Source organism: Cynocephalus volans, chromosome 14, assembly GCF_027409185.1.
Source record: "Cynocephalus volans isolate mCynVol1 chromosome 14, mCynVol1.pri, whole genome shotgun sequence".
Taxonomy (NCBI): domain Eukaryota; kingdom Metazoa; phylum Chordata; class Mammalia; order Dermoptera; family Cynocephalidae; genus Cynocephalus; species Cynocephalus volans.
Window position 1 is genome coordinate 26,743,969 of NC_084473.1, and position 22,616 is coordinate 26,766,584.

A 22,616-nucleotide genomic window follows, 5' to 3' on the forward strand; every position below is an offset into this window, starting at 1 on the left:
CATCATTTTAAAGCATTGCAGGTTGAATATAATATAGGATTATGAAAAAGTTCTTAGTGTTGCTTGTAGGGATATTACTGATATTAGATTATATTTTATAATGCTAGAATTTATTTAATTGTTTTCCATAAGTCTTTTCAAATAACTATGTGTTGTGGGCTAGAAAAGATTATACTGTAAGGGAAATATTTTAGTACCTTTTATAAAATGTGCCCCAAAGATTTTTTTTATATTGAAAGGAAAGGAGAACGGGTTCATAAAACCTGTGAAAAATTTAAATAGGTTACTATTCAATTGCTAGTGCATCTTTATTGTTTAGTTTATAAACTGGTCTTTTTATTGGCCCCTGAAGATAAAGAGGAATGATCAACTTAGTGATTTATGTTAAATACATCTGAGTTAAAGTTTCTGTCTGGTTCTTTTCTCTTTCACGTTCAAATAGTTTTGGGAAAAAGTAATAGTAAATCTAATATGAGGTCTGAATTTATTTAAAGCCAACATTTCTTGAATTTGTTTTCAGATGACTGTTGCCCTTTAAAGTGGCCATCTAGGGAAGTTGTCCTTATATCCATTAAACTACTTTTGCAGGTTCTTTTTCAGAATTGCTGCAGAGCCAGTTTTGGTATTATGAAGGAAAATTAGCCTTCTTGCTTTAGTTTCTAAATTAAAAAATGGACTTTTTAAAAACTAAGTAAAGACATACAGCTTCCTCAGTTGACTTTATATTAGTATTTTATTAATTTATGAAACCAATACTGCTGTTATTTATTTGAAGTTATGACTTATAAGATATCTCATAAAGTAAATCTTTGTAAAGAACAAAGAACATTGTATAACTTTGTGAAGTAATAGATTAAAAAAACCCAAAAAACTGTTGAGACCTGGATGACTAACTCACCCCCCACTCCCCTTTTAAATTTCCATTTTATCTGAAATCAGTGCAGTGCATTCTGCTCTCCTGCAGATGAAAGTTATTGTGTACCAAATCTAGAGGAAGTGCTGTACCTTCATAGAAAGAAAGAAAACCGTATGGTACCTGAAAAAGGCCAACAAGTGGGCTCCTTTTTGTACTAACCAAGTAAAAGCTAAGAGTCTATATTTAAAATATGACCATAAAACTACTCTTTTCTTTCTTTCTTTTTTTTTTTTTTTTTACAATTCTTGGCATCAAAGACTAGAGACCTGTTTTGGATGATATAACTAGTTTTAAAAGTTGAGTTACACTTCTTTGAGAGAAATTACTGTAGCTGAAGAACTGTTGGTGTTTGTTGTTAGAAGTCATGTATAAGTTTTATTGTGAGATAAGTGAATTGTTTGTTTTAGGGCAAGTCTTATTGGCTTGGCCTCCATGACCATAAAAGGCTCTTATTTGTTCTGGAAGCCAGTGTTTTAATCTTTTATCTATAAGAATTGCTTCTTATTTACTTTATTAAATATTATAAATATGTGGGTTTTTGAAAAATCGTTTCTTCTTCCTTTTTTTATTTTTTAAGCTGCACATCATTGACTCCCGGACCCAATTGTGACCGATTTAAACTGCATATACCATATGCTGGAGAGACGTTAAAATGTAAGTAAATAGTGACTATTTTATTCAAAATATAGATTACAGTGTTAGTTATTGGACTTTGTGCTTTAGTTTTTATTTCCGGCTGTTGGGTCTTATTGCCTAAGATATTGATCACTAGCATTTACCACTTTTCATTCAATCCTAGGTCCACTAAAAGTAAGGTAGTTGGCAGGGAATAAGTTGCAGTCAAAAAGGCATGCACAGAAATTCTTAATTTTTAGGAATATACAGCAGTCTTTTATATATTTTTTTCGCTGGGTGGCTTTTATGAAATACCCCAATAAAGAGAGTCCACTGCTTTTAAAATGCCTGACTATTTAGAAATAGTTTTTAGGTAGGAATGGCTGCTGTCCACCACTGCTGCTCACCCTCTTCTGGAACCCTTGCTGCCAAGAACTGTTGTCACTGATGTATTTCTGATTGCCACCTGAGTGTAAGGATCCTACCTCAAAGACTCTTGGCATGGGTTAGGAGTGTCAATATGTTATCCCTTTTATAGCAAGAGTCAGAAATGCAAGTGGCCTACAAGCACCAGATTGGTAATATAAATGACGGAAGCAGGCTAGGTATGGCAAATTGGGACATGCTGTCTCAAAGGGACTGCCTCTACGGATTTATTGAGAGAGGGTGGAAGTCTGAATTTTTGTATGAATTCTATCAATTTTAGATGTTGGCGACTTTTTCACAATTGAAAACATAGTGTAGGCCAACATTATGCAGGCTAAACTGAATGTGTCTGTGGGCTGGCTTGAGCTCCTGGACCATGGGTTTGTGACCTTGGATGGATAGTATGCAAGATGTGCCATTGGATTTAGTCTACCATCTGCAGCACCTAAGTTGTATCTGCCCTTCTCTGCCATTATTCCCAGTACTGAAGCTCTAGCTTTGTGTGGAAATGACAGTAGCTTTGGTTGGTTAGTATTAGTAATCTCACTAGGAATTTTTCTTCTTGAACCTGTGCTTGTGGTGAACAGGATATTAAAGTCTCTCTATTCTTAAAGAGAGAAATAAAGAACGTGAGTATTAAAATCCCATGCTGTTTGGACCATGGACTGTGTGTATGTTTTACCATTACACTCCAGGAGGGGCCACATGTTAGTATTCTGTAGAATCACATTATATTAACTTACAAAGTGCAATATTAAATGATAAATTTAGGAAATGCTGACTTGTTAACCTTGCATTATTAGACCATTCTCTGGAAACCTTACAATACAACAGAATTTCACCTGAGGTAGCAGGGCAGATTAGATTGCTACATTTTTTGAAAAAAAAAAAAAAAATTAATGAATTGAAAAGAAATGATCACAGTAGATCATTCACATGGTTAAAAATGTAAATAGTACTGAAATTTTTTTATATATGAAAGCAGTAGTCTTCTGTCCCATTTCTCCCCTCTCCCAGTCCTATTTCCTGAAGCAGTCATTTATAATTTTTTTTGTACACTTTTTTTTTTTTCAATTTTATTTATTTTTGTGGGGTACAGTGTGTTGTTTCAATACATGCATATCCTGTACACTGATTCACTTAGGGTAGATAGCATAGTTTTGTTCCCATTAGTTCACCCCTAATCTTCCCCCAACCTCCACCCCCCCAGCCTCTGGTAACCATTATTTTGTCTTTTTTTTTTTTTTAAACACACAAAGATTAATGTCCTTATTGCAAAAAGAACTGTTAAAAATGAATTAGAAAAATCTACGCAAAAATTTGGTGAAGGACATGAACAGATAAGTCATAAGACACCAAAGAAACACGTGGTTAATAATTACATGCTAAGATCTGGTTGTGGGCAGGGGTAGGGCTGGCTTAGCCCCTGCCTCAGGATCCCTGGTGTCAGCTGGCTCCATTGCTGGCCTGGATGTGCAGCGGGGACAGGGTTAAGGCCCATGGCCCCGTCTCTCAGGACCCCCGGGCATCTACACTTATAATTTAAAAAAATTGTTTCAGTTTAGTTCTTCAGAGAATGATTTCCATATCTCTAAATAATATGCTTTTGCCTGTGTTTAATGACTTATCAATTTTAGACATTATTGTCTTTTGACTTCTTGCTCTGATACATGGGGCATGAGCCTCTTTTCATTATACCCCTTGGTCTTCTCTTCTTTAATGTTATTAATACCATCATTATTGTTTCCTGTGCTGGTTAACCTGTAGCTTAAAAATTTTCACTTCATTATTTTAAAGATCACTTTAAGCATTGTATTATACAGTTAAATGAACAGCCCTTAAAAATTCTTAGTAAGTGCCTGGCACATAGTTTAGCACTGTTATTACTTAAGGACAATCTCTATGCAATAATGATGAACACTTAGTATACTTTTATTTAGTTTCCCATTAACCATAAGTAGTGTCTTTTGGCTCTGCACTTTATAAGATGAAGATATTAGCCCTGCCCTTTCTTCCATTTCTCTTCCTTCACTTCCCAACTTTTGTCTTCTATTACTTTCCTTTTGCATTTTCTTTTTTTTTTTTTTTAATTTTTATTGAATCAAAATTGATTATATAAATTTTTGGGGTTCAACATTGTTACAAATTGTAATTATTTATGCCCCTTGTCCAATCACTTCCCAACCCCTTTCCTCTCCCCTGCCCCCGTCTAATCACCCTAGATTTCTTCTCTCCCTCTGAAAGAATAATGGTTACTCTGTTGATTTGCTGCCCAAATGATCTGTCCAATGCTGAGAGGTGTTTTCAGGTCCCCCAATACTATCATAGAGCAGATGCCTCTTCCCTCACTCTGAAATGGGCTCTGTGAAGAGAGACATTCTCCTCCTTTCTTTATCTCTGCTGGTGACTCTCCTTGTGTTAATGCACTACAGTGGCTGACAGACCATCTGTGTGGTGGTTGTGGCATCTAGCCATCTTCATGGCAGCCACAGTTATTGTGGTGGCTGTGGTGGCCACCCACACGGAGGAGATGTTTTTGGCATGCTTCTTGGTGCTGGCAGTGTGCCTGGTTGTGGAGAGTGTCCAATCGCTGGTTCCATACCCCAGGTCCCTGAGTGGGTCCTGAGGCACTGGCGCGGTGTGCCTGGTTGTGGGAGGGGGGTCCGGTCCCCAGCTCCAATCTTCAGGTTCCTGGGCGGGGCCCCAAGGTGCTGGCGGTGTGAGTGGTTGTGGGCAGTGGTCCTGCCCCTGACTCCATGCCTCATATCCCCTGGTGGACCCCAAGGCATTGGTGGTTTGCCTGGGCCTGAACTAATTTTTTGTCCTTTGCTTACTTCTAACATGGGGGAACTTCCTCTGGGAACCAGTACTTGAGCTGTGTTGTTGAGCTAAATTGCTGCTTTGCTGCTGTTTCCCTAGGGAAGAATTTTTGTGCAGCTCAGGGTTTAATGGTTGACTTTATAGGTACTTCTGGCTCTGATACTTGGTGCACCTGGGTTGTGTAGAAACTCTGATCTGGGCCTGAGGTTTTTCATTTAACTGCACCCCATGCAATTCTGCATTCCCAACCAGTCTCCTCTGAGTGGTCCTGTGCTGATTGGGGGGCAGATCGGCTGTCTTTGCTGTGTCCCAGTGTTCTGGTGGGCCTGTCTCCCCCACTGCTCGTGCTCCAAACACTTCTCATGGAACGGGCCCTGCACCAGTCCCCTGTGTTGACTCACCGGCCTCTGAATGGCTCCCCTTTTTCAGCTGTTCTGGCTTCTTGCTCCTGCATGGGTCCACAGGAACCCTATTAGTGGTCTTGCTGTCCTGGGGGCCACCAAAGTCCTCTTCTCCCCTTCCACCTCCAAGTAACTCCATCTAAAGGGCGCAGCTGTGGCTTCTGCTGGCTCCTGCTCCATGTGCTCCAGCATAAAAGCTGCTGTGGGCCAAAATGCTGAGAGCAGTTTTTTCTTTCTCTCATCGTGGTTTCTCCTGCCTTCGTGAATTCCCTAGGTCTCTCCTCCTCTTCACCTGAGCTCCAGCGGCCCCAGCTTGGCTGATGTTACACTTTTATAGTTGTAAATTCATTGATTTGTGGAAGAGAGTGACGCTGGGGACCGTCTAGTCTGCCATCTTGACCAGAACTCCTTTTGCATTTTCAAGATTGATAATTTATTGTCTGTTCTAATCTATAATTGTCTTTTGTGCTTTGCCTATAAATTGCTTGAATGATTGCTCCGTAGGCCTGCTCCTACATAATTATTTTCTTGGATTTGACCTTGTTTTGTAGAATCTAAGTATTGTAAATTTTGTGTTTTGTTGAATTATTTTTTGGTAAACAGGTTACCTACTTATATTGCTGGAACACAGTCTCAAATAACCTGCTTAGGTTCCATTCCTCCCTCTACCCCTCTACCTTTCCTGTAGCCCTTCTGATAATTTTTTATTATCACGATCACAATTAGGTATCTTAATTTCTCCAAGACCTTTCCTGCTCTCTGTTCCTCTTTCATAGCATCTTGTTCTTATTTTATGAATATGGTATCTTTTGAAATCTTTCAAAGAATAAAATTTAGAGTTTTTTAAAAAAGTTTTCTTCTATCTGAATTATTTTAATTTTCCCCAGGGATTATATTTTGTTTGTTTATCATCTTTTTTCCCCTCTGTTATTCCATAGGCTTTTTGCAAATAAAAGGCATCCATTTATATTTAGGATAGACACAATACTGATTGGGACTTCTGAATAGGTGAGCAGGGCTTATGGAGTGTGTCGGTGAATGGTGGGGCAGCTGTTAGTATGAGGGTCCCCTATGTGTCATAGTTTGGAGTTCAACTGTTCTAGCTCTCTCTAAAGAGATTGTTCTGTTTCTTTAGTGAATCTCCTATTTTTTTTTCCTGGAGATACACACCTTGCCACCACATCACTTTTTGGGAGGTGGGTTTATAAATCATACCCTGAGGAGCTTTTAGTTAATCTCTCTGTTTGTATCCCTGTGTGTCACTCTTGCCTCCTCTTATACTGGCTAACTACAAGTTTTTATGGGTTTACCAGGACAAATGGCTTTTTTCTCATCAGGGCCTTTTCCTCACATTATTGCAGGCCAAAGCTTTCTCTGCCCTTTCTTGTCAAGAACTACATTCCCATCTGCATTCTGCCTTCCAGAAATTTGTTGAAAATTTTTAACTACTGATTGCTACTCTCTTCCCTTCCTATTCACCCTCCTGTTGTTTTGGATTTTTATCTTCCTTTTTCTTTACTACCATTTAATGATGCAGGGGGTAGGGGCAGAGGCTCAGAAGGGAAAAGAAATAAGTGTGTATTGTTAGTCCACATTCTTGGGACAGAAATAATGTGACTTCACGGCATCTCTCTTGCTGTATGAGTTTATGTAAGGAAGCATTTATTAATATCCTGTATCCCCTCATTACTCTAAGATTTCCACAGGAAACCTCTTATGACATTTATGATTAGGGTATTAGGACTTGCACTCACTATATAAGTTAATTATGTTCAGTCAAGCTATTGCTGGATATCATCATTATATATGAGACAATTTAACCCATAGTATGCTCTGTGATAAATGAATAATAAATGAATTTTGTATACTGGGTTTCTTACACTAAAGTGAGTCGAGATCCTAGTCTTAAGCAGCCCACAGCCAAATAAAAGGAAAAGGCGATTGATCATAGAAACTACACTTGTAGAAGTTCATTAAATTACAAGGATGAATTTTTTTTTTCCCCTCTTGAACTTCTTAGCTTCACTTAGGAAAGCTTTCTGAAGGATACTTCTATGCTTGGAACCAGGGTGTGGCAGGGGGGTGCAGAGCCAGGGAAATATTTTATTTAACAGATTAGAGGAAAATGGTGTTATGTATAAGTTCCTTGTAGGTTTTGGGAACATATAGTGTGTAAAGAGCCCTTTCACCGTTTGCTTTAAAAAAATGATCTTAACTCTCAAATTTGTACCCTTTGAAATACCCCAGTGCTTCAATATGGAGGCCAAACCATAAACTTCTTTAAATTTCTAGATGGAAATGGTTTTTAAATACCTGATGAAAATGTGATGGAATCAAAAAATAAATGAAATCAACTACATAATTTATGAAATATGAAATATAAATCACTCTTCTGTGACAGTGTTAAAATTGCAAAAGTTTATATAAAGTTAGAAAATCAAAACAAACAAACCTTTTGAACACATTGTTAAAACTCAAGTGAAGATCAGTCAAGCCATCTTTGTTAGACTGGTGTTTTGCCCACCTGCCCACATAAATTTGCTCATATCAGTGCTTACGGAACAAGGTTAGTTTACTTTTCTTAATTTGTATGATATTTAGGCCATGGTCATTTAAGGCTTCTTTCTTTGTAATTTTACTCATTTGAAAATTATTTCAAAATTAATTCTGTTAATAGTCTTTCAAAGACATTTCTAAGAGGACTTTGTTGAGTCATGATGCATTGATAGTAGTAATGTAGAATGGTTAGATATTTTATCAACCTCAGTAGTATAGTTTCACTCTGTGCATAGTTTGAAATTCATGGAAGTGGAAGATTTACAGTATCAACTAGAATTTATTTTAAGAAACAAATCATTCATGGCAAGTCATGAGGTTTTAAAGAATCTGTTTTTCCCTCTTAGAGAACAGTAAGATTTTGCATTGCTTTAAAATGATGTTATACTCACTCTTTTTTAAAAAAAACTCATTCCTTTATTTTTTTAAAAAAAATCTTACAAGAACAAAGACTTGCATATGTTCCTATTCCATCAATTTTTATAACTTTAAATCTATTGTATCCAAGATCAGTAAGGTCATAGTGGTTAATTATGATAGGATTTGTGATTGAATTCCAACTTCTACAACCAACATAATATTCATCTTTAGATGAACAAATATAATTCTCAACAATAAACATTTTTTTATTTTGAAAACTAAAAAAATTTTAATTGACACGTCTAAAAAAATTTTAATTGACACGTTGGAATTATACATACTTATGGAGTATAGTCTGATGTTTTGATACATATATATGTTGCATAATCAGGTTAGGGTAGTTAATGTGTCAGTCACCTCATGCATTTATTATTTATTTGTGGTGAAAACGTTCACAGGCCTCTTCTCTAGCTATTATGTAATATACAAAACTTAACTGTTAACTGTAGTTACCCCACTGTACAATAGAACATCAGAGTTCTTCTCTCCTATCTAATTGAATTTTGTTCCCATTGGCCAACCTCTCCCTGTTTTCCTTCCCTCATCCCTCCCCTCCCCAGTCTCTGGTAACCACTGTTCTACTCTCTGCCTCTATAATATCAACTTTTTTAAAACAGCAAACATTTTAACAAACATAGTTTTCTAAAACAAACATACATAATTGCAAGGCTATATAGTTTTGCTGTCCTTGGAAGATAACTATCACAGCAAACGGAAAAGTACTTTACTTTTTTAAGGAAACAGGCCTAGAATGAAACTTAATTTTATGTAAGCGGAAAATGAATAAGTATAGATTTTGATTATATTCTATGGTAAATAATAGATAATATGTTCCAACTTTCCTTTTTTCTTTCCAAGCAAAAGTTAATGGCTAACTCAGTGCTTTGAAGTCTTAAAACTTTTATGTAAACAACTTTTCTATCTAAAGTTTGTCATTAAAACCCATTGAAAATTTGTGGCGTATGGCTTAAACTATAATTTTACCAAGGCTGAATCAAAGTATTTGGAATTTATAGTGATTTTATTTCATAACTAAGCCCAGTGAAGTTAGAGATGGAGACTGCTTTGTTTATTAAATAATATCTTCAGTCCCTAGCACAGTAAAGATATTCAATTAAACATTTGTTGAAGGAATAGAATGAATACATGCATACAGGAATTAATGAATGTTAATGTTTAGATTTTTGTTGGTTAAAGTGTAGTGTCATAAAGAATGTGGCATTCTGTTAGTTGTATCAGCCATTTGCCAACAGAAATTCTGTCTTTAGAAGTTATTTATATTTGGGAGCCCTTTGGGGTTTATTCTCTTCCCTTCTAACTTGGAGAGGCTGCCTCATTTACAGGCAACAGCTTTGAAGTGTGGAGCAGGAAAAGAACTGTTTCTTACCTGCAAAAGCGAGTCTCGAAACAGGGAACACGGCGCCAGGGCTGCTGTGGATGCAGACAGGATCCTGGAGGCCAGGGCCGCGCTGAAGGCGGCCAGCTGCCCTATTCAGGATTCGAGGTTTCAGGCTGGCATTAAAGAAGATTCCTGGAAGCGCCCAAGCCGCGCCGCAACTGAACAGCCCGAGGCGGCAGTGGCCGAGAACGGGGAAGGCGACAAACCAGAGGCAGAGAGTGAGCGCCCGACCTGGCACAGCCCTGTGAGTGACCCCTGGCCAAACCCTGTTTGGGGGGCTGACGCCCACCCGGCTCCCGCCTGCATCACAAGGCCACTCACCGCCCCGGGGCTGCCTCCATTTTACCAGGTGCTGGCAGCTCCACCCAGCTCGGCCGACACTGAGCCTTCCCACTTGCTTGGCCCGGCGAGGGGCTTTCCGGAGCCCGCAGGCCGGCCTCCCCTCCCAATCCTTCCGCGGTTCTCTGGCGGGGCTGGTGGCGTGGGGCGTCCCAGGCCAGTGTCGGGAGGGCAAGGAAGTACGGGCGGGCCGACTGTCACTCCACCACACCCTGGACTCCAGCCCCCGGTAAACTTCCTGTTGCTGGGAGGCAGATACCATCTCTGCGGCCACCAGTTCGGAAAAAAGCCTAACCAATTTCTGGTTGGGAATAGTGTGGTAGGAGAGTTCCCAGGTCCACTTGAACCTGCCGGAGAGCTGGCTGCAGGTGGGCGCTAGATTCGGTCTATGCCGGGGGGATACAAAGGTGAACAAGTCCCGAGAAAGATCTACACAGTGCTACAAAGGCACCCAGAGCAACCGGTCGTCTGTGCCTAGCAGAAACCGGGTAGACTTCCTGGGCAAGGCGGTGCCGAGCAGGGTCTTGAAGGCCCAGCTGATAGACGAGGGTTGCAGAAGACACGTCCCAGCCCAGCCCAGTGCGCACAGAGGGGGGAGACGTGCGGCCAGGGAGGCGGAGACTCGACAGAAACCACACACCGTGTGGGGTCGCCACTGCACGATCCAACAGCCTGGGCCAGAGCACAAGGAACAGGGAGAAATCCTGCACAGGAAGTGAAAGCTCAACAGAGATCACACACCCTGTGGTACGTGATCCAGCAGCCCAGCAGAGTCCAAGCTGACCAGAAAGGTGGCTCCCCGGAGAAGCCCAAGACCCAAGGCAACCACACACACAAGGCACTAGAGACCAACTGAGCAGTCACGGAGGTAGCCATACGAAATTGGCAACCACAGCAACATCCTAGTTAGTCATTACTCTCAAACCGGTGTACTGTGAAACCCCCTGCCACAATGAATAAACATCAAAAAAAACATACCAGAAATACAAAAAATCAAGAAAGTACACCACCAAAAGTTAATAAATCTCAAACTCTAGATCCTATAGAACAAGAAGCCCTTGAAATGACTGACAAGGAATTTCGAGTGATAATTCTAAGGAAACTGAATGAGATACAAGAAAACTCAGCTAGACATCATGATGAAATGAGGAAAAGTATACAGGATCTGAAAGAGGAAATGTACAAGGAAATCAATGTCCTGAAAAAAAATGTAGCAGAACTTGCTGAACTGAAGAAGTTATTCAGTGAAATAAAAAACACAACGGAGAGTTTAACCAGCAGGCTTGCGAAATTGAAGAGATAACCTCTGAACTTGAAGATGGGCTGTTTGAAATAACACAAGCAGACAAAAAGAAAGAAAAAAGAATCAAGGACATTGAAGAAAATCTGAGAGAGATATCAGACAACCTTAAGCGCTCAAATATCCGAGTCATGGGTATTCCAGAAGGGGAGGAAAATGGAGATTCCATTGAAAACATATTCAACAAAATAGTGGCAGAAAATTTCCCAGGTATAGGAAAAATCACAGATCTTCAGATCCAGGAAGCTCAACGATCTCCAAACGTATTCAACCCAAAAAGGCCTTCTCCAAGACATGTCATAGTCAAATTGGCAAAACTCAGAGACAAAGAGAGAATCTTAAAAGCTGCAAGAGAGAAGCATCAAATCACCTATAAGGGAGCCCCAATCAGGCTAACATCAGACTTTCCATCACAAACCCTAAAAGCTAGAAAGGAATGGGATGATATTTTCAAAATACTAAAAGACAAAGATTGCCAGCCAAGAATACTCTACCCTGCAAGGCTATCCTTCCGAAATGAGGGGCAAATAGTATATTTCTCAGACAAACAAAAACTGCGGGAGTTCACTACCACGTGACCACCCTTACAAGAAATCCTCAAGGGAGTACTGGGTTTGGTTCCAGAAAAATAACTACCACTGCCATAAAAACCCAAGAAAAATCAGTACCCACTAGTATAATAAAAATGGCATTGATGAAGAGAAAACAAGCAAACAAAAACGCTATCTACAACCTAAGGAACCAACAAACACAGAAACCAAACAGTAAATCAGAAAGCAAGGAACAAAAGACACCTAAGACAACCAAACAACCAATAAAATGCTAGGAAAAAATCAACACCTTTCAATAACAACTCTTAATGTAAAAGGGTTAAATTCCCCAATCAAAAGACACAGACTGGCTGACTGGATCAAAAAGGAGGACCCAACTATATGCTGCCTACAAGAGACCCACCTCACCCATAAAGATTCACACAGACTAAGAGTGAAAGGATGGAAAAAGATTTACCATGCAAACAGAAAAGAAAAACGAGCTGGAGTAGCTATTCTTATATCTGACAAAATAGATTTTAAACTAAAAACCATAAAAAGAGACAATGAGGGATACTACTTAATGATAAAAGGACTGATCCATGAAGTAGACATAACAATCATAAATATGTACACACCCAATGTTGGAGCAGCCAGATTTATAAAACAAACTCTATTAGACCTAAAGAAGGAAATAGACACTAATACCATAATAGCAGAGGTCCTGAACACCCCACTGTCAATATTAGACAGATCATCTAGGCAAAGAATCAGTAGAGAAACACAAGATCTAAACAAGACTCTAGACCAATTGGAATTGGCAGATGTCTACAGAACATTCCACCCAACAACCTCAGAATATTCATTCTTCTCATCAGCACATGGATCATTCTCCAGGATAGATCACATATTAGGTCACAAATCAAGTCTCAATAAATTCAAAAAAATTGGAATTATCCCATGTATTTTCTCAGACCACAATGGGTTAAAACTAGAAATTAATAACAAACGAAACTCTGGAAACTATACAAACACATGGAAATTAAACAGCATTCTACTTAATGACATTTGGGTCCAAGAAGAAATCAAGCAGGAAATCAAAAAATTTATTGAAACTAATGAAAACAATGATACATCATACCAAAACCTGTGGGATACTGCAAAAGCAGTATTGAGGGGGAAATTTATTGCATTAAACGCTCACTTCAGAAGAATGGAAAGATGGCAAGTGAACAACCTAACACTTCGCCTTAAAGAACTAGAAAAACAAGAACAATCCAAACCTAAAGTTAGCAGACGGAAAGAAATCATTAAGATCAGAGCAGAACTGAATGAAATTGAAAACCAAAAAACAATTCAAAAGATCAACGAATCAAAAAGTTGGTTTTTTGACAATATAAATAAAATTGACAAACCATTAGCATGGCTAACAAAAAAAAGAAGAGAGAAGACTCAAATAACAAAAATTAGAAATGAAAAAGGCGATATTACAACTGATTCATCTGAAATACAAGGAATCATTCGAGACTACTATAAACAACTATACGCCAACAAATTTGAAAATCTGGAGGAAATGGATAAATTTCTCGACACACACAAGCTCCCAAAACTGAACCATGAAGACGTAGAAAATTTGAACAGACCAATAACAATAAAGGAGATTGAAGCTGTTATCAGAAGGCTCCCAACAAAGAAAAGCCCAGGACCAGATGGATTCACAGCAGAATTTTACCCAACATTGAAAGAGGAATTGACACCGATTCTTTACAAACTATTCCAAAAGATTGAAATGGACGCAAATCTCCCAAACTCATTCTATGAAGCAAACATCATCCTGATACCAAAACCAGGTAAAGATATAACCAAAAAAGAAAACTACAGGCCGATATCCTTGATGAATATAGATGCAAAAATCCTCACTAAAATACTAGCAAACAGAATACAGCAACACATACGTAAAATTATTCATTAAGATCAAGTGGGATTCATCCCAGGGATGCAAGGTTGGTTCAACATACGCAAATCAATAAATGTGATACACCATATTAATAAACTCAAACACAAGGACCATATGATCATCTCTATAGATGCTGAAAAAGCATTTGATAAAGTTCAGCACTCATTCATGACAAAGACCCTCTATAAGTTAGGTACAGAGGGAAAGTATCTCAACATAATTAAAGCCATATATGCCAAACCCACAGCCAATATCATCCTGAATGGGGAAAAGCTTTCAGCTTTTCCTTTAAGAACAGGAACTAGACAAGGATGCCCACTCTCACCACTCCTATTCAACATAGTGTTGGAAGTACTAGCCAGAGCAATCAGAGAAGAGAAGGAAATAAAGGGCATCCAGATTGGAAAAGATGAAGTCAAACTGTCCCTGTTTGCAGATGACATGATTCTATATATCGAACAGCCTAAAATCTCTACAAAAAAACTCTTGGAATTGGTAAATGACTTCAGCACAGTAGCAGGATAGAAAATCAACACACAAAAATCAGTAGCATTTCTTTTCTCCAATAGTGAACATGCAGAACGAGAAATCAAGAAAGCCTGCCCATTTACAATAGCCACCAAAAAAAATAAAATACTTAGGAATTGAGGTAACCAAGGAGGTGAAAAATCTCTATAATGAGAACTACAAACCACTGCTGAGAGAAATTAGAGAGGATACAAGAAGATGGAAAGGTATCCCATGCTCTTGGATTGGAAGAATCAACATAGTGAAAATGTCCATACTACCCAAAGTGATATACAAATTCAATGCAATCCCCATCAAAATTCCAAAGACATTTTTCTCAGAAATGGAAAAAACTATCCAGACATTTATATGGAACAATAAAAGATCATGCATAGCCAAAGCAATGCTGAGCAAAAAAAATAAAGCTGGAGGCATAACAGTACCTGACTTTAAGCTATACTACAAAGCTATAATAACCAAAACAGTATGGTACTGGCATAAAAACAGACACACTGACCAATGGAATAGAATAGAGAATCCAGAAATCAACCCACACACTTACTGCCATCTGATCTTTGACAAAGGCACCAAGCCTATTCACTGGGGAAGGGACTGCCTCTTCAGCAAGTGGTGCTGGGATAACTGGATATCGATATGCAGGAGAATGAAACTAGATCCATACCTCTCACCGTATACTAAAATCAACTCAAAATGGATTAAGGATTTAAATATACACCCTGAAACAATAAAACTTCTTAAAGAAAACATAGGAGAAACACTTCAGGAAATAGGACTGGACTTAGACTTCATGAATACGACCCCAAAAGCACGGGCAGCCAAAGGAAAAATAAACAAATGGGATTATATCAAACTATAAAGCTTCTGCACAGCAAAAGAAACAATTAACAGAGTTAAAAGACAACCAACAGAGTGGGAGAAAATATTTGCAAAATATACATCTGACAAAGGATTAATATCCAGAATATATAAGGAACTCAAACAACTTTACAAGAAGAAAACAAGCAACCCAATTAAAAAATGGGCAAAAGAGCTAAGTAGGCATTTCTCTAAGGAAGATATACAAATGGCCAACGGACATATGAAAAAATGCTCAACATCACTCAGCATCCGGGAAATGCAAATCAAAACCACATTGAGATACCATCTAACCCCAGTTAGGATGGCTAAAATCCAAAAGACTCTGAACGGTAAATGCTGGTGAGGTTGCGGAGAAAAAGGAACTCTCATACATTGTTGGTGGGACTGCAAAATGGTGCAGCCTCTGTGGAAAATGGTATGGAGGTTCCTCAAACAATTGCAGATAGATCTACCATACGACCCAGCTATCCCACTGTTGGAAATATACCCAGAGGAATGGAAATCATCAAGTCGAAGGTATACCTGTTCCCCAATGTTCATCGCAGCACTCTTTACAATAGCCAAGAGTTGGAACCAGCCCAAATGTCCATCATCAGATGAGTGGATACGGAAAATGTGGTACATCTACACAATGGAATACTACTTAGCTATAAAAACAAATGAAATACTGCCATTTGCAACAACATGGATGGACCTTGAGAGAATTATATTAAGTGAAACAAGTCAGGCACAGAAAGAGAAATACCACATGTTCCCACTTATTGGTGGGAGCTAAAAATTAATATATAAATTCACACACACACACACACACACACACACACACACACACACACCCACAAAACCGTGGGGGGGGGGGTTGAAGAAGATATAACAACCACAATTACTTGAAGTTGATACGACAAGCAAACAGAAAGGACATTGTTGGGAGGAAGGGGGGAGGGAGAAGGGAGGGAGGTTTTGGGGATGGGGAGCAATAATCAGCCACAATGTATAACGACAAAATAAAATTAAGAAAAAAAAAGGCGTTATTTATCATACATAGAATTTGTAATTAGAACATTGCTCTTAACAATTCAGAAAACAGGAAGGAGTTACAGTTCTTTGCAGATTTAGAGTCTGAATTGTTTGTTTTATCTTTATATATCTTATTCTGCCCTCTGAAAGCAGATTAATAAAAATAGCACATAACTAAAATTTATATTTCAGAATATTTTATATATTAGAGTACAGTACTTCTATAAATCTGTCTCATCTGTGAATGAAGGAAACTTTGATCAGTTAATGATAATGAGAATAAAAGACAAAGAAGAGGGCATAGTTCCTCCCAAGAATTCATGAATTGATTCCTACAGAGTTACCCACATTCAAAATTAAATAATTGAAATAAAAAAGACCAGGAGGTCACAGTACATTAGTTATGATGTTATGGTTTCCTCAGCTCTTTTAATGTGAAGAGACAACTATTGGCCAATGAAAGAATTGCCAATTTGTGTAAGATACTATCGAAAAATGTCAAAGGATATCTTAAGTAAAGAGAAGTCCTTGAATTTCACAATTGTAGAAGACACAAACTGTACTTACTTAAACCGAATTGGAAATGTGAATCTTCAGTGATCAACATTGATTTGAATAAAATAAATGTTAAGGTCTAGGATGGTGCCATTGAAGTGATGAAAATTTATCAGAGATAGCAGAATTCACAGAGGAAGAACCATGAGCTTCATATAAATACATTTGTAAAAATAGCCACTCTCATCATGCTGTATAGCACTTAATTCTAGAGGAAATTGTGTTTGGTTTTTTGTTTACCCTATTTAAATAGGGCAGAGAGTGAGGTTGCTTTATACATATTTGATTTCCAATCTCTAACTTAGTGACTGGCAGTTAGAGAGGCTTAATAAGTGTTTGTGGAATGAATGAACCACTTTTATTTTTTGGATCTGGCAATGGTGAGGTTTGATGAGGAAGTGACAGAACTTAGTTCAGCAAGGTCTTTGTTTATGCGACTATGAAGAGAGATTATTGAAATACTGTAAATTATATTAAGCAAGTCTGTGGGCAGTAGATTAAATAGTTTGCTAGCATTGTTTCAAATTTGAAATTATTTTGTTTAAAATTCCTATATACTGACAATTTATTTCAACCAGGAACTGTTTGGTTATAAGAAACCCTTTGGAACTAACATAAATTAAAGAGTTTATTCATTTTTATAAGGAGTCAAGTGAATTCCATGGTGCCCAAGGGCAGGCAGGCCTCATAGGACTGGGACCAGGGACTGGAAGGCTGGTGGACACCAAACTGGCCAGTCAGCATCTGTCCTTCTTGTCTGTGTTGTTCTCCTGCAACCTATTCTATTGTCACTTTATTCTTTTTTTTTTTTTTTTTTAAACCAGATTTCTGTTTCTCTTCACATTGGGTAGAAATGAGTTTCTCAGCCCTCTACATGGTGACTCAATACTGTTGTTTATCACCTAAGAGGAATGATGACAGTTTCAAAGCCATTTGTGAAAGAGTGAAGAAGTCATGCTGAAAAATTATCTCCAAAAGTTTTGAAGTTGAAATACTTTTCCCTCATAGGAAAAAGTCTGAAAAAAAATAGCTGATAATTTAGGTAATACATTCTGTCCCATGTCCTCAAAGGAGCAGTATAAATTTCTAAGGATTTAATACTGCTCACTGAATTTAAATATATATTTTTGGGGGAATGATTACAACAAAATGAAATTAATCTCAGAACTACTGTTTAAATGGAATGCACTATTTAAGTAAACAGTGACCAAACATGTGCAAAGATTCTTACAGACACATTGCAAATAGTGTTCCTGAACTTCTGCCTCTTTTAGTGTACTCAAAATTCAACTTCATTTTTCAGTCACATCTCCTTGAATGGTTTGGCTGCTGCTTGTGTGTAGGCATGTGCATTTATGTGTTTTAACACAATGCTTCTTGCATCTCAGATCTATTACATATTAATTTGTTCTAGCCAGTTAGTGTAGTGAGCTCAGAATGCTGTTTCTTCCACTCATTGTCCTCTAGAATCTTACTTATGCAGTACAGTGTAGAGACACTCAGGGGCTTGGCACTGATGGCACTGATAACCAAACTGATGGCATGGGAGGGGCCCAGAAGCGGTGTGGAGATGTTCCTCGCATCAGCTGAAAGAGATATTGAGGTTCTACCGTTTAATCTCATTTGATTAGAACTTTGTACTTTGTTTGCTTTGTTATTATACATTACATTTTGAATTCTGGCCAGTAGGTCCAAAAGCTGGCTGCTGTGGCTTTAGCTGTTGGCATTTTTGTTGGGATGACAATGTTATTTTATGAAAAATTTCTTTTACGCTTTAAAATATATCATCTGGAAAATGTTGACTGAGTAATATTTCTGTTTTAACCCTTTCCTCCTCCCCTTTAGTATTTTAGTGGACTGAGTCCCTCAGCTTGCAGTCAAGGCCAGTCATAGATTGACATTCGAGCTCCCAGTCCTCCCCAATGGGAGCTCAGCTAACAGCAATCCAAGTCAAAAACAGGCATGAGTGATTTGCTCATTGTGTTTCCCAAATACCCTGCCTTTCCTGCTTTTGCTTTTGTTCACTGTTCTGGCTTGCACAGGACAAACCAAGGAAATAATAAAATAGCCTCTTGTGACATATTTGGTTTTTCATTTGCACTCACAAATCTGCCACTCTAATGGATGTACTCCCTATGAAGGTACATTCAGAAAGTTCATGGTAAAATAGAATTGAAAGATTATATGAATCCTTCTATGAACTGTTTGAAGTACCCTAGTATTTATGAGCCTCCTTAGGCCAGCTCTGTTCTAGTCTCCAAGATCACTTGTAATGAGAAGAGTAGGAGTTAACCATTTTTACTAGACTTGCAACAGTTGAGCTAAATAAAAAGTTGGTCACTGTGTCCAGGTACTTACTATTTTGCATCATGCTGAAAGGCATTATAATTTTCCTTTGTAGCATGGTCCTTTTTACTTTTGTTTTTATCTTTTAAAAAGATTCATTTATTTAAAGATTATTATTATCTAGCTTTCAGGGTATTTTTAGAGGCTAATTAGGGAGACAGGTCACCTTTGATTTAGTGAATGTTCTAAAAATGCTCATTGGAAAGCAAGTAAGAAGTTAATTTTGTGGATTAGACATTCTGTTAGATTTTCAGGATTCCTTTGTCTTGGTGTTTCAGAATATTTTCTTTGAATTCATGGAATATTACAAATATCTTAAGAAGAGCAACTAATATTATTAATTCGAGTTTTTAAAGCTAATTTAGGTATAGCAAGCAGTACATATGTATATATAATCTGGCTTCAATGCTGATTATAGTTTATTAAAAGATGACTGATAAAATTGCTAAACTAACTTATTGAGCATTTATTTTATAGAGAGTTAGGCTTATTTATATATATCATTTCATTTACTCAACACAATAACTCAGAGGCAGGAATTTATCTCTCACTTTTTATATCGACTTTGTTTAAGATTTAATTTATATATAATAAAACCCACAGTTCCATGTGTTTCGGCAATTGTAAACCCCTGTAACCATACCACAGTCACGATATAGAACATCTCTGTCCCCTGAATATGTAGAACATTTTCTTCTCCCACAAGCCAGTCCCCTTCACCACCATCCTTTCAACCCCGAACCTTACCTTTTCACTGAGACTGTAAAACAGTTTTGCCTGTTTTAGAATTTTATGTAAATGGAATCATATACTTTGTAGTTTTTGGTGTATGACTTCTTTTATTCAGCATAATATTTTTGAGTTTCATCCATATTATTGTTTGTATCAGTATTTTGTTCTTTTTATTGTTGAGTAGTGTAACGTTGTATGGATACACCGCAGTTTTTTAATTGATTCATCTATTGAAGGACATTGGGTTGTTTCTAGTTTTTGGCTTTTATGAATAAAGTTGCTATTACATTTTTGTACATATCTTTTTGTGGAGATATGTTTTTACTTTTCTTGGGTAAATACCTGGGAGTGGTATTATGGTGTTGTAAGCTCAGTATATGTTAAACTTTATAAGTAAGTGCTAAATTGTTTTCCAAAGTAGTTGTACTATTTTACATTCCTGTCAGCAATTTATGAGCACTGTAGTTATTACATATTTTTGACAACATTTAGTATTGTTTCATCGTGGGCTAATTTTGGCCATATATTTGTTAATTAGCCATTTAAGTGTGGGTCCATTTTGGGGCTTTATATTGTATTCCCTTGATATATCTATCCTTAAGCAAATACAACACTGTCTTGAATACCATAGCTTTATAGTAAGTTTAAATAAGGTAGTGTAAGTCCTACAACTTCTTTTTCAAGGCTGTTTTGGCTATTCTAGTTCTCTGTATTTCCATGGAAGTTTTAGAATCACCTTGTCAAATGTTTTCAGAAATCATGCTGGAATTGCGTTGAATCTGTGGATCAATTCAATTGCACTGAATCTGTGGAGAGTTACCATCTTAGTAACGTCTAGTCTGCCAATAGATGAAAATTGTAACATCTCTATTTATTTAGGTCATCTTTTATTTCTCTAAGCAGTATTTTGTAGTTTTCGGTGAACATGTCTTAAACAAATTTTGTTAAATTTACCTGTAAATATTTCATATTTTTTTGTTGATTTATAGTATAATTTTGTTTTTAACTTTCTTTTTCTAATTCTTTGTTGCTAATCTATTGAAATACAAGTAATTTTGGTATATTGACCTTATATGTTATTGAGTTCCTAAATTCACTTATTAGTTCTAGTAACTCTTTTTGTATATGAATGTGTGGGAAAGTTTTAGCTATGAATGCAATTTATTAACAGATGTAGGGCTAATATATTATTTGATTATTGAGTTTTTGTAGTCTCGCCTTTCAAAGAACTAGGTTGTTGAATTTATTGGCATGATGCTATTCATATCCCTTGTTATCCTTTTACTGCCTGTATGATCTGTAGTAATGTACCCTCTTTCATTTCTTTCTTTTTTTCTTTTTAAAAAATTTTTACGTAATTTTTATTGAATAATTGTTTATACATATTTTTGGGATTCAACGTTGAGATACGTTGATCAAATCAAAATTACTAGCATATATATTGTTACAAATCATACTTATTCTTTATGCCCCTTGTCCAATCTCTTTTCTTCCCCCTCTCCTTCCTCCATCCCCCACCAATTACTCTAGATTTCTTCTCTCCTTCTGAAAGAGTAATAGTTACTCTGTTGATTTGTTGCCTAGATGATCTGTCCGATGCTGAGAGGTGTATTCAGGTCCCCCAATATTGTCATAGAGCAGATGCTTCTTCTGTCACTCTGGAATGGGCTTTGTGAAGCAACACATCCTCTTCTTTTCTTTGGTCTCTGCTGGTGACTCTCCTTGTGTTAATGCACTCCAGTGGCTGGTGGACCATTTGTGTAGTGGTTGTGGCATCTAGCCACAGCTATAGTTACTGTGGTGACTGTGGTGGGCCGCCCACAAGGAGGTGATGTTTTTGGCATGCTCTTGGTGCTGGTGGTGTGCCTGGTTGTGGGGGGGGTGGTCCGATTCCCGGCTTCATGCCTCAGGTCCTTAGGTGGGCACCAAGGTGCTGGTGGTGTGCCTGGTTGTGGGGGGGGTCTGGTCTCTGTCTCCATGCCTCAGGTTCCTGGGTGGGCCCTGAGGTGCTGGCAGTGTGCTTGGGTCAGAACTAATTTTTTGTCCTTTGCTTACTTCTAAAATGGGGGAACTTCCTGTGAAGACCAGTACTTGAGCTGTGTGGTTGAGCTAAATTGCTGCTTTGCTGCTGCTTCCCTAGGGAAGGCTTTTGGGCAGCTCAGGTTTTAATGGTTGACTTTATAGGTACTTCTGGGTCTCCAGAGACCTAGTACACCTGGGTTGTGTAGAAACTCTGATCTGGGCCTGAGTCTTTTCATTAAACTGCACCCCATGCAGTTCTATATTTCTGACCAGTCTTCCCCTCTAAGAGGTCCTATGCTGATTGGGGTGCACATCAGCTGTCCTTGCTGTGCCCCAGTGTTTCCCCAGTGGGCCCATCTCCCCCACTGCCTGTGCTGCAAACACTTCCCATGGGATGAGCCATATTCCAGTCCCTTGTGATGACTCACCAGCCTGTGAGTGGCTCCTTTTTTTCAGTTGTTGTGGCTCTTTGCTCGTGTATAGGTCCATGGGAACCCTGTTAGTGGTCTTGCTGGCCTGGGGCCCACCAACTCCCTCTTCTCCCCTGCCGCCTCCAAGCAACTCCATCCAAAGGGCACAGCTGCAGCTTTTGCCAGCTCCTGCTCCATGCACTCAGCAGCTCCAGCCTTAAAGTGGCCACAGCATGAATCAGTCCAAGTGGTTTTTTCTTTCTCTCATCATGGCTTCTCCCACCTTCATGCCCTCTGTAGGTCTCTCCTCCTTTTCCCCTGAGCTCTAATGGCCCCAGCTTGGCTGTTGTTGCTTTTTTTATAGTTTTAAATTGGCTGATTTGTGGGAGAGAATGATGCTGGGGACTGTCTATTGCATCATGTTGACCAGAAGACCCCTCTTTCATTTCCGTCATTGGCAAATTGTGTCTTT

At 38.2% G+C, this 22,616-nt stretch overlaps 1 protein-coding gene across 3 annotated transcripts in view; it reads left to right on the forward strand.

The window, feature by feature from the left end:
- The window catches only part of BABAM2 (BRISC and BRCA1 A complex member 2), a 427,256-nt gene that overhangs the window by 45,328 nt on the left and 359,312 nt on the right, over positions 1–22,616 (forward strand). For all 3 annotated transcript variants that reach the window (XM_063078471.1, XM_063078470.1, XM_063078472.1), the window contains exon 3: positions 1,494–1,570. In XM_063078471.1, the coding sequence (XP_062934541.1) occupies positions 1,494–1,570 (77 nt within the window). The remainder of the gene's footprint in view (positions 1–1,493; positions 1,571–22,616) is intronic.